Source organism: Diabrotica virgifera, chromosome 8 (assembly GCF_917563875.1).
Source record: "Diabrotica virgifera virgifera chromosome 8, PGI_DIABVI_V3a".
Lineage (NCBI taxonomy): Eukaryota > Metazoa > Arthropoda > Insecta > Coleoptera > Chrysomelidae > Diabrotica > Diabrotica virgifera.
The window spans coordinates 188,639,189-188,666,968 of record NC_065450.1 but is presented as its reverse complement, the minus strand read 5'-3'; the positions used below and the strand labels follow the sequence as shown (position 1 = coordinate 188,666,968).

Genomic DNA, 27,780 nt, shown 5'->3' with positions numbered 1-27,780 from the left:
ATTTAAGGGACTGGTTTAGATGCAGTTCTATAGAACTCTTTAGAGCAGCGGTGGATAGAGTACAGATAGTGATGATGATATCCAACCTCCGATTAGGAGACGGCACTTGAAGAAGAAGAAGAAAAAGGGTGACAATTTTTAAAATTTTCAGTTAATCCTATATTGTAGGAAATTTAATTTCGCAACTTTTACGTCGGTACAGCTTTCTGGAAAACGAATATTTTTAAGTTATAATCAAAAAAACAAGTAAAAAGTCGAATTTTTGCTTAATTTTTTGACATTTTCATTATTTAAACAATGTTCCGGACCTTTTTGAGTGGGAGGATAGCTCATCCAAATGTACTAATATTTTTACAGATGCGCCCTGGTCTATTATTTTTCCTTTTGCTAATTGTCGTTGTTTCCATCCCTTATATAACAACAGCTCTTATTAAAGTCCTATGTACATAGATTCATCTTTGTTCTTTTACTTAGAGTCTTGCTTTTCAGCGTATTTCTTTTATTCCATATATTTTTTTGGTTTTCAAAATTGCATATTTTTACCCTCTCAGAATATGGCCCAGGTATCCTATTTTTCGAGCCTTGATCAAGTTAAGCAATTTTCTCTCAGTATTTCCTCTTCTTAAGGCTTTCTCGTTTCTCACCCTATCTTTCCATGATATGTGGAACATTCTTCGCAAGGTCTACCTTTCAAAGGCCTCCAAGGTTTTCAAAATTGCATATTTTACCCTCTCAGAATATGGCCCAGGTATCCTATTTTTCGAGCCTTGATCAAGTTAAGCAATTTTCTCTCAGTATTTCCTCTTCTTAAGACTTTCTCGTTTCTCACCCTATATGTCCATGATATGTGGAACATTCTTCGCAAGGTCTACCTTTCAAAGGCCTCCAACTTATTAATGGAAGATATTTTCAACGTCCGTCTCCAAGCCGTATAACAATATGGACCATACATAGCACTTAACCATTCTGTAAATGAGATTGAAAATAAAATTGCTGTTACAATGTACGGTTTACATTTAATAAAAGCTTGTCTTGCTTGTTAGTTACGGCATTGTATTTCTTGTTGAGGATCCCATTGGTCATTCACCATCATTCCCAAGTATTTGAATGTTTTCACTTGTTCGATTGGAACATTATCTACTTGTTTGTTCTTAAAAGCGCGGCCTGTATTATTGCATTTTGTTTTTCCAGCATTTCAATCAGTTAGTATTTGTGAAAAATGTAAATTTTAATCTTAACTGTACCTTTCATTGTTTTATTTAGAATTTGTTATGTTTGTTTATGTATCAAAAACGTTTCTTTTGTATTTTATCATTTATTTGTTATTCATGATCAAGTATATTCAAATGGGAAATAAGCCACAATTTTACCTAAAAATGATTTTATTAACGTTTCGACGCCCAAGTCGGGTGTCGTTGTCAAAATACAAAATAATACTAAATAAACAAAAATGTTGTTGCTTAAGGATCAACATTAGCTTAGGGATCCTACAACATTCACAAGAAATAATACGGGGAAAATATCAATACCATATGTAAAAGGACTATCCGAGAAACTTAAAACAATAGGAAATAAATTCAACATATCAACAACATTCAAAACAACAAACACATTGAGATCTATTCTATCTAAAACTAAACCTAACAGTGAACAAGAAAGAACAAAGAATTGTATTTATAAAATACCTTGTGAATGCGAACAATTTTATATAGGTGAAACGTCAAGACCATTAGACGTTAGAGTAAATGAACATCAGTCTTATATAAAAAATAGAGAATTTGATAGATCTCAAATATGTCAACACGCATGGGATAATGAACATAGAGTTCAGTGAAGAGATTCAAGTATAGTTCTAAAAGAAGCAGATAGTAAAAAGAGAAAAATCAAAGAAGCGGCTCTAATTATGCTAAATGAAACCAATTGTGTCGCAAATTCCTCGGTAGAATGCAGTAGGATGTGGTTACCCATATTAAAGGAGGAAGTCAATAGAAAGAAAATACCACAATTAGTAAATCAGTAACATATCGAGTTAGTACATATTTAGTATTTTAGTATTATTTAAAATTTAAAATATCAAGTCAGAATTTGGTATTAGTTTTGAGAGTAAACTAAATGTAAACCCAAATACTTACGATGTCGGGATAGTATCACGAGGTTTCTCCTGGTTTTCCCTCGTGATTTACTATGGAATCTCTAACGCGAGAATTTCAGTGCCACCGTTGCATTTGGTTGTCTTTTTAAAGACAGATCACATGCTATGATTTTTTGTGGCGGATATTCTTGAGTTGGGATTGATTTCATGTAATCGAATGAACTATCTTTTAGTAAAGTCGTCCCAGGAACGCAACTCATCAATATTGGCAATATCATTTTAAAGTCGTCTACTTTAAAATGTATAATACGTGTCTGAATTGCCGATATAAATGAGTCAGATTAAATAAATTATTATTCTCCTTTTCATGAACATTTTTCAGTGCGTCACAAATTATAGAAAAAAAGGTAAGTCCGTGATAATACATATTTATGACATTTATTCTAACGTGACATTTTAGTTAAATCTGACAGTTGTCAAATTTTATTTTCAATTTGGAATAAAACCAAATCAATTGTGTCTATTGCATTTATAAAATGGTATTTTCTTTCATTTGTATAGTCTTATAAATTGTACAGATTATATTGATAATATTATTATTTTATTTAATAAATAATTCTTTTTTGATTATGGCGCCATCTATCGACAACTAGAATAATCACCGAACTAGAATAATTACCGAAGTATTCCCAGACGTGCCTTTTTTCTGTCACATACAATTTAATGCGTTAGAGAGAAATCGAAAAACTGTGACGCACTGAAAGATGATCATGAAAAAAAGAATAGAAGCATTTTTTACTAAGCAACAACATTTTTGTTTATTTAGTATTATTTTGTATTTTGACAACGACACCCGACTTGGGCGTCGAAACGTTAATAAAATCATTTTTAGGTAAAATTGTGGCTTATTTCCCATTTGAATATACTTGATTATAAAAATGCCACAAGAAAATAGCTTCAGAACAACATTGTTATTCATAGAAGTGTACGAGGTATACAGTTTGTTCCAACGAAAATTTGACCCCTCCAGAAACTCAGAAACCAACAGCTTCTTCACAATTTAAAAAACATGTCACTTTATATTGGGAGGGGGACGAATTTTCATTGCAAAAGTCATGACTTCAAATGTAATCCCATACTGCCACCCATCAACCCCCACTTGTTTTATTAAATACCAAATGTGGTCGAGAGGCACATCATTTGAAAGGCACATAATTTTTTTCTCTACACAACACTCTATTTTTTTTAATCTACCCAAAAAGTTTAAAGATAATGTTGGACTTAACAAGTTTATTATAAATTATAGTCCGTCTAGAAAGTATCCGAAATTTCATATTTTTCCTAATTTTAATAGATTTCCTTTTTGTAACAATTTAAGACAAAAGTAATGCATCAAGTAGGTTGTGCCGATAGTAGGTTACGGACAAAATCGCATGACATCTGTCAAATATTGTTGTTTTTAAACAGACTTAAGATTTGTGAAATAATGTCGCAAGTAGAAAAAAGAAACGTGGTGGAATATTTGTATAGAAAGGGTATCCGAAATGTTAAAAAATTAGTGTAATTGACTGAACTCGGAAAAAGTGCAATGTATGAAACAATAAAGAGGATAAAAAATGGCATAGATATGTGAAATAGACCAGTTTCGGGTAGACCGCGTAAAATTCGTGGAAACAATTTAAATGCTTTATTGGCTTTAGGATGACAAAATCCGCGCCTAGGGTTTCGAAAATTAGCGAACAGATTTGGAAATGAACGAAGAATAAAAATGTGCCCAGAAACAATGACATCTATGCAAAGGCAACAAAGAATAGATTTTTGTCAACGTTTTCGGGAAGATAATTTTAATAATGTCTTTATATCTGATGAAAGTTGTTTCCAGCTTGGTGCAAATCATCTAAAAGTCCTATCAAGAGAAAATGTTCCCGAAAATTTCCCACTAAAATAATGGTTTGGGGAGTAATATATCAGCGTGGTGCTGCACCTCTCTGTATAGTTAATGGTACTGTTAAAGGTGCGAAATATTGTGACATCCTAAATGGTTTTCTTCTTGAAACGGCTCATGTTCTATGTAAGATGCCATACTTGTGCTTATACTCAAGCTTAGATGCAAGAACACGAATTGGCAACAATTTCGTGGCCAGCAGCATCTCCAGATCTTAACCCCATTGAAAACATATGGTGACTGATGAAGATTGAAGCAGAACGAGCAGCGCCACGCGATAAAGGTCAGTTTTACAGGCCGGGAACACCATTACCGAAAATTATAGCCTTGACTTAGTTTCGGGTGTACCTGGACGTTTAATTAAGTGTTTAGATTTAAATGGAGGCTGTATAAGTAAATGAGATGAATTATTTGTTGAAATTTTATATTTCAAGTGATAAATAAATACCGTAAATTTATAATTCTGCTTTCTTTTTTCCGGATACTTTCTAGACGGACTATAGTTAAATACAAAATTATCTTTAAAGATATTCCGAAAATTAAAAAAAAGTAGAGGGTCGTGTAGAGAAAGAAAAATACCTTTCAAATGATGTGCCATTCGACTACATTTGCTATTAAAAAAAAAAGAATGTGTGTGTACTTTGTACGCACGTAAGAAGTTATACTTATATTATATATGATTTCAACGAAATTAATATATTTTAAACAGGTTTATTTATATTTTATGTACATATTAAACTAATTTTAATACTTACTACTTTTCAAATATTTTTATTAAAACAGTACCAAAAATTAAAAAGATAAAAGAATAAAACACACACAAACACATTGAAAAATGCCACAAATGATTTCTGAACAATAATTGTCGGAAAAGTTTTAACTAAATACGTATTTTCTGAAAAAAAATTATATAATAAATATACTTACATACAATCATAAAATGTATAAGAAAACAAAAAAAAGTGTCTATTGGGGTTCGAGCCCGCTTATATTTGCGCAGTTAGTATTGGAATTCATTCATCTTACACTTCTACCCACGGAGACACCTGCATCATGTGGGAAGATCGACGAACTAAACGGTTTAAACTTTTGACAGTTCTGAATTTAACGAAATTATTTTGATTTTTGTAGAATATTGAAATATTGAGATATTAAAAAAACAGTAAAATCCTGTATAAAAGGTATATTTAAAATCCCTCAAAAGGGCCACATCAAAATCACAACATAACTAGTTTTCGACTGGTTTACCAGTCATCATCAGTATGTACCTAAAATGAATATAACCTGATAAAATAATGCAAAGAGATTGAAATCTTGACTACGGTTAAGAAAATTATAGGTTATACTCACGTGCAATGTACATACTAACCACCAAGATATTGTTTGACAAAAATATGTGGGTCAACGCCCAGTAAAAGTTGTCCGTCAAGGTAACATTGGTTTAAAATGTTACATCAAACTAGGATGTTTAAAATATTTGGCTAATCTGCCCCAGGTAACATCTGAGCTTTGGATATGACTTGTTCACATGTTAAAAATATGACGGCAAGTGACAATGAAATGGATAGAGACCTCCGAACGATGACAAGACAGAAATGACAGTTCCACAGAAAGTTAAAAATTAACCTGTCATATTTAAAGACTAAGGTGTACAGCTTGTTAAAATTAGAACTGATGTAACAACACACTCCATTGTGAAAATTATCATTTAAAATTCGTTGTTATAGTTAAAAAGTTTATTCTCGTATACTTTAGTGGAGTTAGTTAGGCAAACCACATTACACAAAAGTTTAGTATTCGAGAACTAAATTCAGTAATAAAATCTTATTATCAAGAGATCTAAGATTTAATAAAAAAGTAATTTTGTGTTGATTTAAAGTTATCAAATTTATTTAACTTATTGGTAGCTGTTGCAATTTGTGTAGGTAAGTGTGTAACAAATCACAATGGGAGTGACTGAGGCGTAAAAATGTCTTAAATAATCTAGGGGGATGTATCATTAAGAAAGCACAAGCTCAAACTTAGGCGACTAATTCCTAAAGATCTCGCAGTCAGAACATTCTAGTCTATAAACACCACTACGATTCATGTAATTGATGCTATCTTTGGAATTGGATAGAGATTGTCCTAAGTTGTTGGATACTTTAAAAGAAATTTGGATGTTGTCTACTGATCTTTTGATAATGTTCGAAATATCCCCAGATAGTCTATCTTGGTGAAAGGGTATAGCAGCATAAGTAGGTTTGGTTGTCGAATCCCTAGGGAACGCAGCATGTCATAAGACTAAGCTGTCTTTTATGAATGAGCTTGTCTATGATGTGTGGATCGTAACCGTTATTAAAGGCTATTTGACGAAGTATGTTTAATTCTTTATTGTAATTAGATTGGGACAAGGAAATGGTTTCAAGGCGGTGTATGTAACTGTGAAAGGCGCCAAGTTTGTGTGACATCGGGTAGTTAGAGGATAGTGGTATGACATGGTTAGTCTGTGTCGGTTTCCTAAATAGTGAGGTCAAGAAAGTTAATTGATCGGGATGACTCAAATTCCATGGTGAATTTAATATTGGGGTGGATTTGATTAATTTTAGAAAGTAATAAATCACCTGTATTTGAGTTACCTGAGATGATCAATAAACAATCATCAACATAACGATACCAATGGAGAATTTCAGGATTTTTCATGATATGTACGGATTCCAAATGATCCATAAAAAGTCAGCTAGAAGAGGAGATAGGCAACTACCCATGGCTAAACCATCAGGTTGTCTGTAATATTTATTGTTGAATACAAAGAAGTCTTGAGCTAGACAAAATTGTACTAATTGAATAATTGAATCAGTGGTAGAAATGGTAATGGAGCTTGCTCTTAAAAGAGAGTGTACCAGATTAATAGTTTCTTGTTTTGGGACTGAAGTAAAAAGATTGCTAACATCAAATGAAAGCATGGTAATGTTAGGGCGAAGTTGGATTTGTTGGAGATTGTTGACAAGATGACTTGTGTTTTTGACAGAGAAACGAGGAGTGAAGTTCGTCATGTTGTTAATAAGATTGAGTATGAATTTTGAAAGAATGGAAACAGGAGTGTTTATGAAGCTAACAACTGGACGGATGGGGATCCCCTCTTTATGTATCTTAGGTAAACCATACAGTCTTTGTGTTAAAGGACTACTAGGTATTTTATAGTAAGGTGCAAATTGTTCAGAAATATTTTGATGTGGCCCTTTTGAGGGATTTTAAATATACCTTTTATACAGGATTTTACTGTTTTTTGTATTTTATGGTATACAGCCAACTACAGGAAAACTTTTTCTTGTGGATTTTTTGAGATATTAAAATACAACAAAACATAGAGTAAGAAAACAATATATTTGGTGAATATTGACAGAAATTTTGATGGTGATTAAATTATGTAAATCAAAGCATTACATGCTATTTTGATAGGTTCATTTTAAATTTTCCAAATAGGTAGGTACCTATGTAATTTTATTAGGATACTGAAACATTTACAATTATTACGTACCTGTCGCTTTTAAAAACTATTTAAAACGTCACTACAATTATTAACTTGCTTTTTTCTCTGCCATCACAACAATAAAAACTAATACACACAACATTTGTTGCTCCATAATCTCCAACAATTATTGACAGATAATTTTAACACCCAATACGATCCCGTATAACGTTTGAGCGACTAAATATACTGTCATATATAACGATAATTGACTAATATACTGTCGGTGTGCGCATGCGCCAGGGAATGTAAAAATTCACCCTCGTGCCTACAGAAGTATAACTTCAAAAACTGGGGTTGATGCGGGGCAGTAGGGGTTACATTTGAGGGCATGAATTTTGCATAAAAATTCGTCCCCCTTCCAATACAAATTGCCGTGTTTTTTTAAATTGTGAAGAAACTCTTGGTTTCTGAGTTTCTGGGGGAGGGGGTCAAATTTTCGTTGGAGCACACTGTATAATAAATAATTCAGAAACTCGATTAAAATCGTCAAATTGTTACCAAGTTAAATTTGAAGCCATTTTAAGAATGGATCACCGGAGGCCTTAAGTTGTGGTTGCGTGGTTGGTGCCTCAGTTAATCCAAGTTGTGGTTCGAGGATTCACTGATTAAATTTAACACTAACCCGTCATTTTCTCCTGTATAATTTTCCGTGTTTAATTATTTGCGAATAATTAAGGCTACAAAAGCAGCACACAAAACTATTTATTAACTTTTATATAAATACCGTGAGTTTGTCTAAGGAAACTTTGAATTATATTTGCACGGAAGTTCGAAGTCAATGTTATTCTGGTGAAGTTAAGCCGAAACTTCTATCACACTAGTCTATATTGGTTTAACTTCAGTTTTACAGGAGATGCTTCCATAAATAAGGTATTTAAGTCAGCCAAACTGGCGGTGTAGGGGAATATTTTATAAGGTTAATTATGTAACTTCATGTAACGTAGTTGGGAAAATTTACCATACATGAGTTTAAACATTTGATCACAGAGATTAAAAACTATAATTTTCAACTTAGAGCTTTGCAATTAAACAAGTCGTAGTCCATTCACTCACGGTAAAATATTACAAAACTTCCCAATTTTAAAGAACCGCTGAGATTGACATGAAATTTGGCATACACATAGCTAACAAGGCAAAGAAAAAAGGAATATTGTGCAGGTGCGTGCTATTGCATTTGGGGTGAGTATCACCCCTTCTCGAGGTGAAAAATATACGTTCAAAATAAGTCCAGAAATGGATAAGTTTTGGGTCAAAAATTTTTTAAACGTTTTTTTTTTCTAAAATTATTTTTTCTACGGCCTTGCTAAAAGAGCGACTTTCACGCACGCATTTCGCTTCCGGAAGTTGCACTTTCCCGCACGGCTTGCGTGAAAGTAAATTTTCCCGCACGGCGGGAAAGTAAAATACCTTGAGGTATGGCATTATAATACATGCAATAAACTAATATTTAGATATTATTTACAAATTTATTTCAAATTTATCTTATTGTGTTCATGTTTTAATGAAATTAGCGCGATAATTCGATGATATAAAATTATTTTGACATAATATTTAAAAGTCAGATCAGTAGACAATTACAATGGTTTTGAATCGTCGTCATGGAAACCAATATCGTCGTCGTGGTAACCCTTTATATTGAAAGTTTGGTTTTGACAACCTTGTCAATGAATTAATTTGTGTATTTTCACTTCTAAATAAAAATTTATATAACTCTATTTTTTGTGGCTTTTTTCCAAACGTACGGCCCTAGAAAAAATATTGTTTCTAACTCATGCGGAAAGTGTCTTCCCCGCGCTCTACTGCTTGCCCGAACTCCGCTATCGCGTCGTTCGGGTCAACGGCAGTCTCGTGCGTGAAAGTATCACTTTCCGCACTAGTTAGGAAAATAACTATTTTTTGCATCGAACAAAGTTTTTTAGATTTTTTGGATCATTCCAAACAGAAAAGGTCTTCAGTGATTTCAAAGGTCTAAAGTTCATAGTTTTTGACATATAAGCAATTAAAAATTTAAAAATTGCGAAATCGGCCATTTTTAACCCTTAAAAACTATGAAAAACTGTTTCAATGTTGCCAAAGTAGGTGGATATTTTTTAAATATCGATTGATGAAATCCCGTAGAGTTTTTTGCAATACCTAATCGAAACCCCTTTGTTTTTTACTTTCTAATCAAACGGGCACGACACTATTTTCAATCGTTGCATGTATAGGTAATATGCGTATGTGCGGAAAAATATTCTGATTCAATTTTTTTCACTATCTTGCATGAAAGGTCCCCTTTTAACAAATTTCATGTTTCCAGGATCAAAAAGCAGTCAAAAATTTTTTAAACGTTGGGCTGATGAAATTTTGAACAGGTTTTTGTAATACAATATCAAAATCCCCTTTGTTTTTTAATTACTAATCAAGCGGGCGCGACACTATTTTCAACGGTTGCATGTATATAATATGTAATCGGAAAACATTTTAGTTTAAAAAAATTGTTTAAAAATTTTTTTTCCGTTTTTGACCCAGGCAACATGCAAATTTGTTAATAGGGAACCTTTTCAAGCGAGATGGTGAAAGAAAATTGAATCAGAATATTTTTCCGCACGTATATTTACGCATAAAGGCGGGTTGACATTACTAGTGAATAAAAAACGTGGCTCACGCTTATGTATTTTGCCCGTGCTATTGTTAGATATGTTATTATCTATTTTCAAACTCGAGCAGTACATTTGTATTTATGCATTGCATACAAACACAAATGTACTGCTCGAGGTTGAATAATAATAATATATAATTATTATTATATAAATATTAGTACATTTTGTCAAACGTAGCAAAACTTTGACAAACTATATAATATTATGTATTAAATTGGGTATATATTATACCGGGTGTCCACTTATATTTTCTCCCATTTTAACTGCCTGTAACTTCTAAACTGCTCAAGATAGAAATATGCGGTTTTCGCTGAAATGTTTTATTTTAGTAAAAGTTTTGTCTAAATTGACTAAATTTTTTATATCGCTTTCAAATACGAAAAGAAAAATGGATTTTAAAAAAAAACGTTGTTGACTTTTTTTAATGGAACACCAAGTATATTTTTTTGTAAATTGAAAGAAAGGTCATTCACCTATCCAGCAATATAAAGTTTTTCAAAATCGGTTGTCAAATCACTGAGTAATTAATTTTTAAAATGAGAGGTGCAACGTGGATATCACATACCTAAATAACATAACTAAGCAAATTGATATGAATATTATGTTATGTGATTTCCACATTGCATCTCTCATTTTAAAAATTAATTGCTCAGTCATTTGACCACCGATTTTAAAAAAATTTATATCGTTGGATAGGGAAATGACCGTTTTTTCAAGTTTTTGGGTAAATGACCATTTTTATGTCGCTTTTAAATAAAAAAGGGCGGATTTTTGGAAAAAAAAAGTTGTTGACTTTTTTTATTGAAACACCCAGTATATTTTTTTGTAGCTTGAAAAAACGGTTATTTACCTATCCAGCGATATTAAATTTTTAAAAATCGTTTGTCAAATGACTGAGCAAATAATTTTTAAAATGAAAGGTGCAATGTGGAAATCACATAACATAATATCATTTTGCTTAGTTATGTTATTTAGGTATGTGATATCCACGTTGCACCGCTCATTTTAAAAATTAAGTACTCGGTGATTTGACAACCGATTTTGAAAAACTTTATATCGCTGGATAGGTGAATAACCTTTCTTCCAATTTACAAAAAAATATACTGGGTGTTCCATTAAAAAAAGTCAACAACGTTTTTTTCAAATATCCGCCATTTTTCTTTTCGGATTTGAAAGCGATATAAAAAGTCAATCCATTCAGACAAAACTTTTACTAAAATAAAACATTTCATCGAAAACCGCATATTTCTATCTTAAGCCGTTTAGAAGTTATAGGCAGTTAAAATGGGGAAAAATATAAGTGGACACCCGGTAAGTATATTAAATTAAATTAGAGGCACAATATATAATAAATAAAATTAAGTCTAATCGAATGGAATCGAATCGAATGGAATCGAATTGGATGGAATCGAATATAATCGAATCTATAAAAAGTAACTTCTGTCGCCACGTTCTAATTTTTTCCATAGCACACTAATAATTGTTTCCACTTTGATTTCCTTAACTTCGTTTACCGGTGACAGTAGTATCAGTTATGTTTAAAATTTACACTTTTCTTGAGATATCTCGAGATAGAAAAAAAGTATCGACATGCGGTTTTCGCTATTATGTTGCTAATTTCGTCAAATTTTGTAATACAGGATTAAAAGTACATACTTCTATTTAATATTTTCTAAAGAAAACTTGATTTCTGAAAAAATTAAATAGCCCCTCATAGCTGTCCCCAGTGTTTGGACTGGGCACTCGTAACGAGAGAGGAGAAAGATTGGCTCAATTCTGCCAAGAGACCGATTTTATTGTCACGAATACTTATTATGATCTGCCGACCAGGAGACTCTATACATGGAAATCACCAGCAGACAACCAACATAACGTCATCAGAAACCAAATTGACTACCTTCTCATCTGCAAACGATACCGAAATTCCATAAAATCAGTAAAATCATACCCTGGAGCTGATGTGAGATCAGATCACAACCCAGTTTTAGGAAGGTTTAGAATTAATCTAAAGAAGCATGTGGTTAAAACTAAAGTAGAGACGATACAAGTATCTCGTTTGAGAGATCCATCAACAAAAGAGCAAGCCACACTAAAAATTAAAGAAGAGCTCACCAAAATAGAAATTATTCCTACTGAAGATGCGAACAGGAAATGGCACATGTTAAAATATGCTCTTATCCGCACATGTGAGACAACACTAACACCTAAACTAATTAAGAATAAAAATGAATGGATGACGGAGGAGATTCTAGATCTCATGGAAGCAAGGCGATCTTATAAAACCAAAGACAAAAACATGTATAATATTATACACACAGAACTAAGGAGAAAGATCAGAGAGGCAAAGGAAAGATGGTATAGTGACAGATGCGCAGAGATTGAACAGTTGGTAGAGAAACATGATAACTTAAACCTTCATAAGAAAATTAGAGAAATAACAGGCACAAATATTAAGAAAAAATCAAACATACTGCTGGATAAAAACGGCAAAATAATTATAGACGTCGGTGAAAGGCTTAAAAGATGGCAGGAATATATTCAAGAGTTATTTAAAGCCGAACGGACTGAGATAGTACTAGAGCAGGAAAAGTTCGACAACGGCCCAGACATAACAGAAGATGAGGTATTAGAGGCGATAAAGCGAACAAAGAACAACAAGGCAACAGGTCCTGACCAAATACCTGTAGACATAATACGGTTAATAGAAGAACAGCAAATTGGAATATTGGTTGACTTATTTAATACAATATACAGTACAGGAATCATTCCCAGAGATTGGCTGCTGTCAACGTTCATAACACTGCCAAAAAACCAAACGCAAAAGAATGCCAAGACCACCGGATAATAAGTTTAATGAGTCATACACTCAAAATATTTTTAAAAATTATACACCGGAGAATACATAACAAACTTGAGCAGGACATAAGCGACACGCAATTTGGATTTAGAAATGCAATGGGAACGAGTGAAGCCCTGTTCGCTGTAAATGTACTTGTGCAAATGTGCATGGATGTTAATCAGCCAGTATATATGTGTTTCTTGGATTACAACAAAGCCTTCGATAAGGTCAGACATAACCGGCTTATCGATTTACTTGAAAAGAAAAACTTAGATATGAGGGACATCAGGATCATTAGTGCTATCTATTATAATCAGATCGCTGTGGTAAAAGAGAACAACGCCTTTTCAAATGAAATACGGATTGAGAGGGGCATCAGACAGGGCTGTGTCCTGTCTCCTACTTTGTTCAATTTGTATTCAGAGGAAATAATCCAGGAAGCACTAGAAGACCTAACCACGGGAATAAAAGTAAATGGCCGACCAATCAATAATATACGGTTTGCCGACGACACTATTTTATTAGCCGAATGTCTTGAAGATTTACAACAAATGGTTGACAGAGTGGTAGAAGTCAGCCAAGAAAACGGATTGTCCCTAAACACAAAAAAGACACAATTTATGGTAATCGCAAAAGCTCAACAGTGCCAAGAAAGCATAACAATACATGGAGAACAAATTAAAAAGGTTGAAAAATATAAATATTTGGGTACAATAATTAATGAAACTAATGAGTACACAGAAGAGATTAAAGCAAGAATAGGACAGGCAAGAAATGCTTTCAACAAACTGAAAAAAGTACTCTGTAGCAGGGACATTACAATTTATTTAAATATAAGACATCTGAGATGCTACGTGTTCTCCGTATTATTCTATGGGTTGGAGGCTTGGACATTAAAGAAGGATGTTTCGGACAGATTAGAAGCCTTTGAGTTATGGGCCTACAGAAGAATATTAAGAATAAGTTGGGTGGATAGAGTCACGAACATCGAGGTGTTGAGAAGAATGGGAAAAGATAAAGAGGTTTTAAATACAGTTAAAGTCAGAAAACTACAATATCTGGGACATGTTATGAGGGGCGAGCGTTATAACTTGTTACAATTAATAATGCAAGGAAGAATACAGGGTAGAAGGAGTCGCGGAAGAAGACGCATCTCCTGGTTAAACAATTTGAGAGCTTGGTTTAATTGCACTTCTGCTGATCTCTTTAGAGCAGCGGTATCGAAAGTGCGAATTGCCGCGATGGTTGCCAACCTTCTTAGAGGAGATGGTACATGAAGAAGAAGAAGCTGTCTTATTATTTACTGGGCTGTTTCGAAATTATAACTCGTACATTGACGAAAAAGGGCTGTTTTCAACAAGACCCAGTTTGCAAAAATCGATTTATCAGAACCGGACTTACAGCCATTTACAGTGGGAACAAGAAGGTTCCCACTCACCCCCACCTCTTATTTGCAAAGGTAGAAGGTGAAATCGAATATGCGCAGAATTTTATGAAGAATACGATTTCCAGTGTCCTTTCATTATGCAAATTTTGTAAAATTTTGATTTTTTTTATATTACGCCCTCTAGGGTGGACTTACAACTATTAAAATAATTTCCAGGCTTTTCTCGATGCAAGGTTTGTTATAATTTTTTTTCTCAAAGCTACTATAAACGGTTCCTGAGATATGGCCGAGAGCCATTCTTATTGGGACACCCTATACAATCTTGAAAGTATGTTGTTATGTATTTATGAATTTATTAAGTGGCTATATTGCCAAAGCCAAAAAAATATTTGTAATTTTTGTAAATTAATACAAACTCAAACACACGCCTATCAGGAATTTGATTTTACCGATATAAATATTAACATGCTGTAGTGAATTATTTTAATAATTACATTTACTGCTGCAATTCACGAATAGTTCCCATATTTTATTTATCTACGTATTTCCACACCCATTTTAAATATACCTTCACGCATTTTATCAGTTAGCTTGTGTGTACAAATGTTTTAATTTCTATGTAAATATTTATAAATTAATATTATAAATACTACCCACACACAAAATAGTATACAATGCTAGTCAAAAGTCCGTCCCCCCCCTCATATCTTTTGAACGGTTATACCTATAATAGTGAAATTTGGAGGGAGGAAATAAACGGACGTAAGCTTCTTAACTAGCCATGACAGGTGACGTAATAGTGACAGACGACATTACAGAGCCACTGTGACCGATAATTTTAAATGGGACCTTATGGCAAATGAGACCTCGTTTGAAAGGTATTGAAAATACCTATGCAGTCATACTAATTTTGTTTGAGTTTAAGCTAATTTTGATGAACAAATGAAATAAATATAAAATTGTAGTTTCTCATTTCATTAATAAAAATTCAAAATTCCTCCTATGATTACTTGTCATACAGATATAACAGGTTGACGTTGACGTAAAAACTACTAGAGAATTAAAAAACGTCAACTTTTTTGACAAAAAATCCATAGGCGGACATTTAATTATTATTAGTTAATTTCGAAACTACAATATTATATTTATTTAATTTAATCACCAAAATCAAAATCAACCTAAACCCAAAAAAATTAGTATGACTGAATAGGTATTTTAAATACCTTTCAAACGAGGTATCACTTGCCATAAGGTCCTATTTAAAATTATCGGTTACAGTGGCTCTGTAACGTCATCTGTCACTATTACGTCACCTGTCATAACTAGTTAAGAAGCTTACGTCCGTTTATTTCCTCCCTCCAAATGTCACTATTATAGGTATAACCGTTCAAATGATACAAGGGGGGTACGGACTTTTGACTAGCACTGTATACATTATACATATAAAGAGTGGGCCAAACAAAAGAGTCCACCTCGATATTTGGCATTATTCATTATATTTTAAGGAAATAAAAAAACAGGTCAATTTTTTATCTAAGGGGGACACATTTTTACGGTACATACATCTGTTATTTGTCAACTCCTTTCCTTCCACTTCTCCCACTCCTTATTTCTAAATAGGAAATAGGAGTCGAGCGCTAGCTCATTTGAAGGGTTATTTAATTCTATATTCAGTAATATCAACATTAACATAATTATTTATATAGGGTGTCCAAGAAAAAATATTTTAATTAAAGTAATTGACACAAAAAGATGAATGTATGTAATTTATTTAATTCAAAATACATTCTATTGCTGTTACAAAACAGAAAAAAATGTTTTTTGATAAATAGACATTGCTTTTCACTTAATTTCAATGTTCAAGCTGCCACCCATCTGCCTCTTGGTAGGTTGAATATTGTATTTAAGCAACAAAAAATGTTTATTTATCAAATAAATATTTTTTTTCTCTTTTCTGAACGCAGTAGAATATATTCTGAGTTAGATAAATTACATATATTCTTCTTTTTTTGTCAATTAATTTAATTCAGAATAATTTTTCTTGGACACCCTGTGTAAATCATTATACGTCAATATGTCAATATTTATATTAGTGAAAAGAGAATTGAATAACCTTTCAAATGAGCTACCACACGACCCCTATTCCCTATTTAAAAATAAGGGGTGGGGAAGTGGAAGGGAGGGGTTGACAAATGACAGATATATGTACCATAAAGATGTGTCCCCCTTAGATCAAAAATTGACCGGTTTTTTAATTTCCTTAAAATTTGATAAGTACTGCCAAATATCGAGATGGACTCTTTTCTTTGGCCCACTCTGTATATACAGTCGTTGCACCATAGCTATTTCAAGAGTCCATACTTGGAATAAGATTACTCCAGACACAACAACACGTAATAATTGTAAGAGTACCAATTAAGTATTAATCGATTTATTAAAGAGCAAAAGAGCACTTAAAGAGTAAAAGAGCATTTATAAATATAAATTACATTTAAAACATGTATAAGCATTTCCATTTTTTTTTATACATTTTTAATTCAGTTACTTATTTGTAGGAGTATTAAGGAATCTTTCTTGTTGGAACTTTTACCACGCTGAGCAGATGAGTTGTGAATTATTTAAAATTCTCTCATCTTAATTTCCTCGGCATCCTGTATGATTTATAATTTTTGAAAATCTCGGGAGGTTGTAACCAAAGAAAGTATTCCACCTGTTGTCGATCTGGTGGTATGGTAACGATATTTATTGTCGTTTTCTGTGCTACTTCGATTGATAACTTACTTTGGTTTACATTTAAAACAATTTGATTAAATTTTACATATTGGAATTTTATGAGGCTAATAGTTATATTCTAACACAAAATTATCCTCCAACCTAAACCTCTCGTAAGTTCCAAAAATTCTTCCTTTTGCAATCTACTTTCTCCCAACCACTTTATTCTGTATTCACGTAGTACCGAGCATCGTCCATGAAATGCAGAATATCTTCCACCTCCCTCTCATTACACAAAGCACACATTTTTTTATCATCAGCCCTACCAGGTCTATTATTGGGATACAATACACCACATCTAATCTTAAAAATCACCTTATATCATTAAATTACACTTCATCACTTATATTGACGCATGTCAACGCCGAGTCCAATTAAATCTCTATAATAATAATTGCAGAAATCTGATTCAGTTGCTCTCTACAATGCTTTTTCCCTTGTCCCATCACGAATGTCTCCTATCATCTGTTCTAGCTTATCCAGGCAAAAATTCCTATCTTTCCACCCTGTGTTAAATTCCACTCCCCATTTTTCTCTCAAGTTATCGCAGTCTTTCCTCCAACTCCATTTAACTCTTATCATTTCCGGAAAAAGACATTTTGGCAGACTTCCTTTCTTATACTCTAGTACTCTTTTGGCATAATTTTTATGTAACTTCATTGTAAATAGATACACATGCTCTATGTTCGTTTCTGAATCCAACATGTAGTTTGGACAGTAACTCGGAATATTCAACATTTTTTTTTATAAAAACCTTCATAGCTCCTCAACTTAATTAAAATCCGCAAGTTCGTAAACTGTCTCCATAAGTCAAAATAAATCGGACTACCCCTTTATATACACGTACCTTAGAGATGATAGTACAAGATTCGCCTTAGCTAAAACCTGTCGCCAAGCCATGTTTATAGCTGCTCTAGCCGTTCGTCGGTTTTCGTTAATGTTAACCAGATGAATAGCAATAATTTTATTAACGACTTACATCATTTCTCTATTTGTTTTCACTCATCTTTAATATTTCTACCCCTTGTCTAAACACCATAATATTTTATTTCTCCATATTGATCTTTTTCCATTGTTGATAACGGAAAATATAACAAGGATTTGGGAAGAAGAAAGAATGCCCGAAGAACGGAAAACTGGATGGAAATTTCCGATTCTAAATCAAGGGGACATTACAAAATGCAACAACTATAAGAGGAGTAACACTGTTAAACAGCTGCTACAAAATATTGACAGCACTAATCAGACAAAAACTCTCAAAATACATTGAAACTAAAATACGAGACTACCAGCACGGATTTAGAGAGGGAAGGTCAACAATAGACGCAGTTCACAGAATCACACAGTCAATTGAAAAATATTACGAACATGATATCGACTTACACATCCTTTTCATGGATTTCAAGCAAGCCTTTGACAGCTTAACAAGACCCGACCTAATAGAAGACATGAAAAACCTAGATATACCAATGAATCTTATAAAACTTACGAAAATGACAATGGAAGGATCGACTGCAGCAATAATTACAGATAACGGTATCACCAAAAATATAGAAATAGCAAGTGGAGTACGAGTACGATAAGGTGACTCTCTATCAACGTCATTATTTAATGTTGCAATACAAGGAACAATAAGAGCTACAGAAATAAAAGGTACAATTATAACATCCACGTCGAACTTGTGGCATATTCTGACGACATAGCATTAATTAGCAGAAACCTGAACGGTTTAAAGGAAGAATTTACGAAGTTATGCAAGGAAGAATCCGAAAGGCGTTTAGAAATAAATCAAAATAAAACAAAATACCTAATATGCTCAAGAAAAAATCCAGTTAATGTGACAAGTTTAAATATTGGTGAATATGAGTTTTAACAATAATTATTAAATTCTAAGGTGAACCGTTGGGAATACCTAGGACAGTACAGTAGTAGATTAAGTTAAATGTAAAATGCTGGTTAGTCTTAAGATTAGGTGCATTGTTAATTTAATAAATAATAAAAAAATATGAGTTTGAAAAGGTAGAACACTTTAAACATCTTGGAGTCTCAGTTAATGGCACTAATGATAGAAGCATCGTATTCAGTGAAAGAATCCAGACAGGAAGCAGAGCCTACTGAAAATACAATAACTTCCTCAAAGATAAGAAGCTTACTCAGAATACTAAACTGAAAATTTACAAAGCAGCAATTAGACCAGTAATCACATATGGTGCTGAAGTAATGTGTGTGACCCAGAAAGAGGAAGAAAGATTGAGGATCCTAGATAGGAAAATAATTCGGAGGATAGCAGGCCCACTAAACTTAGGTAATAATGAATTTAGAAAACTCATGATCCACGAAATAAGAGGACTTCTGAAAGGAGAAGACATCGAGCTCTGAATCGAAAGAAAACATAAACTGTCTTCCACTTCATTTCTCCATTTGTTTTCCACCCTTCTTTAATATTTCCTCCCCTTGTCTAAACACCATAATTTTTGACTTGTCCATATTGATCTTTAAATTCCATCGCCTACAATACTCACCCAAATTAACCATAATTTATAAAACTCTAGAACTGCTGGCTAAAACCACCTTAAAAATCAGCAGAAAGCATTATTCTAATAATAAATACATTTAAACGCCTTCTCCTAGAAAATCATGTAGGTCATTAAGAAATAATGCAAATAGCAGCGGACTAAGCTAAGAATGCAACTTTTTCTAGCCCCCATCTCACAGTTAAACCAATGTGAAGTACCATCCCCCTAAACTGCAGATTGTGTTCCTGTAAAAACATTTGATAATTTCCCGCCTTTTAAAAGACAACCGCATACAGCTAAGATTGTTTACACAAAATTGTTAATAATTAAAAAATACACGAAATCTCTGCAGAAAACGTATAGATTTCTTTATGTAGGTCCGTACTACAACAATTTTCAGTTATCTGGATTTGTTGTAGTCCCGAGCAAAATCTTGTTCTTTTCGCATATTTCCCTGGATTAAAAAATGACTGTTACGCTAAATACACACATCGATTTTTAACGGGCGATTTTTATCGCCCGTCCAAATTCCGATAGTGAACCACATGCGAGAACGGGACATTTCATACACGCCGACCGCTTATCAGTGACGATAATATACACACACCCAAACTTATAATGAATCACCTGATATTTCTTATTATTTCGGGCGAATTTAAAAAAAAAACGAACACTCGAAGTCAAACAATATTTATTTTAAAGCAATTTAATAACAAATACATAACAATTAAATAAAACAATAACTTATTTAACAAACAAATTGAAAGTAGTGGTTTTAAAGTCAATAGCATACAAAATTTCAATGTAAAACGAATAATGTTTAACTTGTTTTTATTTATTTTTTTTTGTATTTTTTGGTAGTCAGTGTTATCACCTCTAGTCCTTATGCAAGCTTCAGTTTGCGTGGGCACGCTCCTAATCAAATTATCAACATTTTGTTGTGGTAGATTGCTCCATTCTTTAAATGCAGCTTGTACTAGCCGTGTGGTGTTTTGGAGATTATCCCGGCGAGCTCTAATTTTTCTTTTAAGCATATCCCACAAATACTCTATAGGATTAAGCTCGGGTGAGCAAGCAGGCCACTCCAAGCAAGGGATACCTTCTGCTTCAATGATGCCTGTAGTCACTCTAATGGTATATAGAGGTCCATTATCATGCAATAAAATTAAATTTTGTCCTGTTACGCCTCTCCAGAGCCTGACTACAGGTTATCAGCATACCTGTGAGCAGTTAAAGTTGATTGGATGAAAATTAAAGGAGTTTTTTTACGGATCACAATTCCTCTCCAGAACATTACACTTCCCCTTGTATATTTGTGAACAGATCTGACAGTTTTCGTTCTTGCTTGTTTTCCTCGACCTCTAAGTACACGATTTCGTGGGTCATCTAATTTTTCATCTGATAACATTAAATTCTTACTGTTTTTGAAAATAGCACATTTTGTCAATTCCCAATGTTCCAGTTTTGGTGGTGAAGACACCAATTTAGGCGATTAATGTTGTGCTGCCTCGATAACTCGGGAACCCATAACTGTCACCTGCTGTATACTTCTTGGTATGAACTCTTCTTCTTATCCTTTCAACTGAAAGAGTTACACATGTAGCTTCCAAAAGCTGCCTTTGGAGCTGCAGGTGAGAAATGGTTGGGTGTCTTCCAGCTGATTGGACAATTAAACAATCGTGGAGAGCCGTTATTACTTTTGGCGACTTGCCCTTGCTTTATTTTTGAGTTTCCTAGTTCCCGTTACTTAGCATATATTTTGGACAGAACGCCCTGTATTAAGCCTAGCTCTGCAGCTATGTCCATCTGAGAACATTACTTTCTCCACAAGACCAATAATCTTTCCTCGTTGTAAGTTCTATAACCCCACATGACGCTTATTTTTTTCGTTTTTGGACGCAAAAGTTAGTTTATATATTTTCGTTCAACTTGCAACTCAAGCAAATAATCTATACCGTACCGGGCTGTACTATCTGATTGTCTTGTATATTTGTTTATTTTCAATAAAAACCTTTATTCTTCGCAACAATAACAAGTTTTTTCAAAATAAATAAATATTAAAAAAAACTAAAAACAAAAAAAAACTAAGTTTTCAATTTAATAGCACATAAAACAACATCCAAAAATGTCATTCTACATCCTACCAGACTGAAAACAATGGGAACCTTCTCTGGTAACACCTCCGAGGCTTCTACAATTTGCAAGCCATAACGGATGCTGAGACTAAGGAAGATGAGGGAATTTTACAATTTATAATTCACGTCCCATCTGCTCAGCGCGGTAAAGTTCCAACGAGAATGGTTCCCTTCATACTCCAATCAGAGTAAACATGTAAATCAAAAATGAACAACCATTTTCAATTTCGTTGCAATACTAAACTACAGCCGCATCATGTTCTAGTCCAATCAGAGAGTGCAGCAAGCACCTCTACCGGTTTCGAAACTTATTAGTCTCTCATCAGGAGGCACATATGCTGCTCTCTCTGACCCAACTAGGACAAACCCCGACGTGTAGTCGGGGGGGGGGGGTTGCAACGAACGAAATGGCAGGGATGCCCTAGCGGCAACTGCTATCAAAAAACTAAGTTTTCAATCTAATATCACATAAAACAACATCCAAAAATGTCATTCTACATCCTACCAGACTGAAAACAATGGGAACCTTCTCTGGTAACACCTCCGAGGCTTCTACAATTTGCAAGCCATAAATAAATATTACTTTGAAATACATGGTGATTCCATATAAGTTTAGGTGTGTGTATATCATTCTGCAGCCGGCCACTGCCACGGTATTCGCCGGCACTAGTGACGGACATTGTACATGACTCAATACGGCATAAATTCTACAGCATCTATTTTCAAACTCGAGCAGTACATTGGTATCTATGTATTGCATATTTCTCCATTTTTCCTCTGTTTTGATTGATAGGATGAATATACCATTTGCGTTTAATCCTACGCACCTACATAATCTTGCGTTTTAATACGCCGATACAATAAACACACAGCAACAACTCGTTTAGAGCAGGCGCGGATCCAAGGGGGGTCAATAGGGTCAATTGCCCCCTCCTTGAGACTTCGCCTGGTGTCGCCTATTTTTAAGAAAGAGATAATTACGATTGAAAATAAATAGTGAGTTTTGTGTCCTGTTGACAACTGAATAAAATAACGGAATGAAACATAAAACATAATTCCTTCTCGAAATTACGTGTTCTCGGTCTTACTGAGTGGTGTCGAGTCTTGGACTGTGAATAAAATGGATCTACTTACCTAAATCGCCTTGAGGCTTTCGAAATGTGGTTCCATAGAAGAATTTTAAAAAAATCTTGGGTGAAGAAGATTCGAAACTCGACAATACTAGAACGTCTCAGCAAGGCTACTGAGATTATAGAAGGCATCAAGAAGAGAAAAGTGGGGTATTTTGGATATGTAATGACACGTTTCAAATATAGTTTGCTACAAAATATTATGCAAGTGAAAAGAAGGCAAAGGCAGCCCAGGACGAAAAACCACTTCGTGGTTGATTTAGGGTGGCAGTGAATAACATTAAGATACCTATGATAGTAACCAACGTTCTGAAATGACATGGTACATGAAGAAAAATAAAGTAACAGCCCATACGGAAAAAGAATCCTGCGTACGCGAGTGGCGAGAAAATTTTTTTATTTCATTGCCCCCTCCTTGGAAGGTTGCTGGATCCGCCGTTGGTTTAGAGCTCATTATTTATTCATTAACCTCGTATCACGAGAACCCAGCAATAGTCTAGTCGCAACGTAGGGGTCCCGTGGACACTTTTAGTTCGCCGCGATTTGATGGTGGTATTATAGGTTTTTTGGGTCGCTGAATCCTATGGAAGTGGTCTGGAAGCCCAAGTGTGGTGCGTTTAATTGTTATCAACCAATTATTGTAAAATTAGGTGTTTTTCAGGAATTATTAGAAGCCCTGTAAATAAATTGATAGTGTTAAGGTCTTCTCTTTTGTATTTTTGGTCGATAAATCGAATGCGACTAGTCGCGATTACTCAAAATATGTTAAAAAAGGGTTCAAGGCAGGTTCTGTTTATATTCGATTCAGAGTTGGACTACCATCTCCATATAGCAACTATTTCAGCATCCTTATGCATCATCAGTGAAGTTTATGCAGTCACAACTTTGAAGGGAATATAAACATTCTACCAGTACCGGCGCTAGGGTATAAGACGCCTGCCTGAAACACTAGCATGGGCGCCCTTCGGATTTTTTAATTAGTATTTTGTATAGCACCAGCAGAAAAAAAATCTCAGTTTGGCGCCCCCCAAACAGGGGCGCCCGCTTGCAGTGCATCCCTTGCAGGCCCGTTATCGCCGGCCCTGCATTCTGCCCCTTTTAAGGCAAACCATCGCGATGCAATGAACCCACCCAAAATATGTTCTTATTTTGTTAATAACAAAATAATAGTTTATTCGCCGAAAAGCTCGAAATGGGCTGTCTACAGCAAGTTTGTAGTCTTTTTCATAGTATTTTTATACGCTAAATTGTTTGCCGCTAGTCGTGATAGCTTAAACCACGTTCCGACTTTGGTATTAATAAATTATTGCAAAAATAACGGTTTATAGTACGTTCACTCACGGTTTTTGCTCTAAATTTTAAAGAGCCACTTGGATTGACATGAAATTTGGTAAACACGTAGCTAACATGTCAAACAAAACAAATGATATTGTGCCGATGTTTGCTTTTACCCTAGGGGTGAGTTTCACCGCTTTTCGAGGGTGGAAAAATTAATAAACCTTTAAAATAAGTCCGGAAGTGGATAAACTGATTAACTCTAAGCAACTTTTGTTCTATACAGTTTTTTCACTAAGTCAATACTTTTTGAGTTATTTGGATTTTTTGTTGAAAATTGAACATATTTACTCGCAAATAACTCGAAAATATTGACTTAGTGAAAAAACTGTATAGAACAAACCTTGCTTAGAATTAATCAGTTTATCTAATTCCGGACTTATTTTAAAGGTTTCTTCTTTCACACCCGAAATGGGGTGAAACTCACACCCTGGGTAAAATCACACATCGGCACAATATAACTTGTTTTGTTTGACATGTTAGCTACGTGCATGCCAAATTGCATGTCATTCCAAGCGGTTTTTTTAAAATGTAGACCAAAAACCGTGAGTAAACGTACTATAAACCGTTATTTTTGCAATAAATTATTAATAACAAAGTCGAAACTTGGTTTAAGCTATCACGACTAGTGACAATCGATTTAGCGTATAAAAATACTATGAAAAAGACTACAAACTTGCTGTTGATAACTCATTCCGGGCTTTTCGGCGAGTAGACAATTATTTTGTTATTAACAAAATAAGAACACATTTTGAGTAATCGCGACTAGTCGCATTAGATTCAGCAACCAAAAATACACCAAAGAAGACCTTAACACTATCAATTTATTTACAGGGCTTCTAATAATTCGTATCACGAAATAACCAAACGTACACCTAAATCGTATTCCTGAAAAACACCTAATTTTACCATAATTTATTAATAACAATTAAACGCACCACATTTGGGCTTTCAGACTACTTCCATTGGATTCAGCGACCCAAAAAACCTATGATACCACCATCAAATCGCCGCGAACTAAAAGTGTTTACGGGAGACCCTGTAGGACAGTAGAACCACTCTCCGAAAAATTGGAAATAAAATCTGTAGTCTTCTGTAGATTTTAACAGGGAAAACCCGCATCCACCACTGGTGAGTTACCAATTGCGTACTGCCGGTATTACTTCTTGAGATCAAAGCGCCGACAGAGGAGTGGTTTTACTGTGGAACCTCTATATACTAGACTACAACTGATTGTTTTAACGGTAAATATCGATGTGTCTGTAAGCACCAGTAAACTATCAAATATATATAAATACCAGTAAAATATCGGGCGATAAAAATCGACCGTCCAAAATCGATGTGTGTATTTAGCGTTAGGCAAGCCGCACACCAAAGAAACATGAAACGAAAAACATGAAACATGAAACATGAAACATGTTTCATGAAAATAAAACACTGCTAAACAAATCTCAAAGTCCGCCTACCAATGAAACGAGTGTGATTCAAGCTCATGACACATTTTTATTTTCGTAGAGTTTCATAAATGGCCGGACGTATATTTGTTTAGCAGTGTTTTATTTCCATGAAACGTAATTTACGTTTCATATTTCTTTGATTTAGCCAAGCCGCACACCAAAGAAACATGAAACGAAAAACATGAAACATGAAACGAAAAACATGTTTCATGAAAAGAAAACACTGCTAAACAAATCTCAAAGTCCGCCTACCAATGAAACGAGTGTGATTCATGCTCATGACACATTTTTATTTTCGGAGAGTTTCATAAATGGCCGGACATATATTTGTTTAGTTGTGGTTTATTTCCATGAAACGTAATTTACGTTTCATGTTTCTTTGATGTGCGGCCTGCCTATTATAATTTTATATTTCATGCATAGATAGAGCAACAAAATAGCTACAAATTTTTTACATAAGGTATTTTTTGCAAAAACCACTATAAATATACTTTCTACCCAATAGACTTGTTCGGTTTTTCCTCTTCTCCTACCATAAAGGAGTGACACGCTAGAAAACACATTTAACAAAAACTCAACGTTGAGTCGATGAATATTCATAGAAACTAATTTCAGTTTGGTTTACTTCAAATGTTTCAAAACACGGCCAGTTTCCCGGGAATTGCCAGAGGAGATAGCACCATTTTGAGAAAATTAGTCGTTTCGGACATTGTACAGAAATCTGGCATTGAAGTTAATGAGTATGGAAGTGTTGTCTATGGAGCCTCAGGTAACTTTTTTATGTTTATTTAGTTTTAGTTTAGTTGTTTGTTTACGTAAGTTTAAAAGGTATGTAACATGTTTATTTTTATAATGTTGGGCTGTAGGCCAGTCAAGAAAAAAATCAGCTGAAAAAATCTTATACAGGTTTTTAAATTAAACCAAATATGCTATAGTTTGTTCCTTTTGACTGAGTCGTATGCCTGTTTGAAGTCTACAAACACGTTTTGAACATCAATGTCGTGTTCCCATGATTTGCTCAAGATCTGTTGACTGTAAATACTTGATCCGGTGTCGATCTTCCCCGTCGGAAGCCCGTCTGATATTCTCCAATAATATTTTCTGCTAGTGGTTGGAGCCGCTGGTTTATAAAATACGTGAGAACTTTATATGCTGTACATAGTAGAGAAATTCCAAGGTAATTTTTGCACTGGAGTTTGTCTCCTTTTTTATAGATCGGACATAGGTGCTATACTTTGCTTCCAGTCGTCGGATATTTTCTCTTCTTGACCTATGTCTTTTAGACAAGGCGAAAACGGCGGATTCGTTGGGAAAAATATTCCCATAAATTTTTTTTGCATAATCACATTCGTGAGACACCCCAGAATAAGGTTCAAGAAGTCGCCCACGCGAAAGTGGTCCAAATTTTTTTAACAATTTTTTTTAATCAAATTGCAAAAATTAATATTTTGGCCCAGACAAATTTTTTTGTGACGATGGGCGGGTCACGTACTAAGATCAAGTGACGAAAGACTTCTAAACGCCACATTCTGGGAAAGGCCCGATGGAAAAAGGTCAGTTGGTCGCCCAAGAAAGAGATGGAAGGACGCAGTAGCCAGCGATCTACGCAAAATGGGAGTACAGCAATGGGAAATAGCTGCTCAAGACCGACAACAATGGAGGGAAATAGTAATCGCGGCCAAGACTCACATAGAGTTGTAGAGCCAAATGATGATGATGATGATGAAATTTTTTTTAGGTTTTTTGGACCATTCTGGACAAAAAAGGTATGTTATATTTTTTCTCTAAAGTTGATCGTTTTCGAGTTATAAGCAACTTAAAATTTGAAAAACGCGAAAATGGCGATTTTCAAGGCTTAATATTAATATCTCGGTTAAAAGTTATTACTATGAAAGTCAAAAAGTGACTAAATCAAAGTTTAAAGCCACCGCTACATGATCCTGAAGAAATCTGTGTCATTAATTTATTACTTAGCTGTTATTTTTAATTAATAACAATGAGCGGTTAGATTGTATT

The 27,780-nt window shown here is 34.1% G+C and overlaps 1 protein-coding gene across 1 annotated transcript in view; it reads left to right on the top strand.

The window, feature by feature from the left end:
• Positions 1-27,780, top strand: part of LOC126890075 (serine protease inhibitor 27A-like) — a 157,234-nt gene that overhangs the window by 117,793 nt on the left and 11,661 nt on the right. The window contains exon 7 of the mRNA XM_050658905.1: positions 26,380-26,533. Coding sequence (XP_050514862.1) covers positions 26,380-26,533 — 154 coding nt within the window. The remainder of the gene's footprint in view (positions 1-26,379; positions 26,534-27,780) is intronic.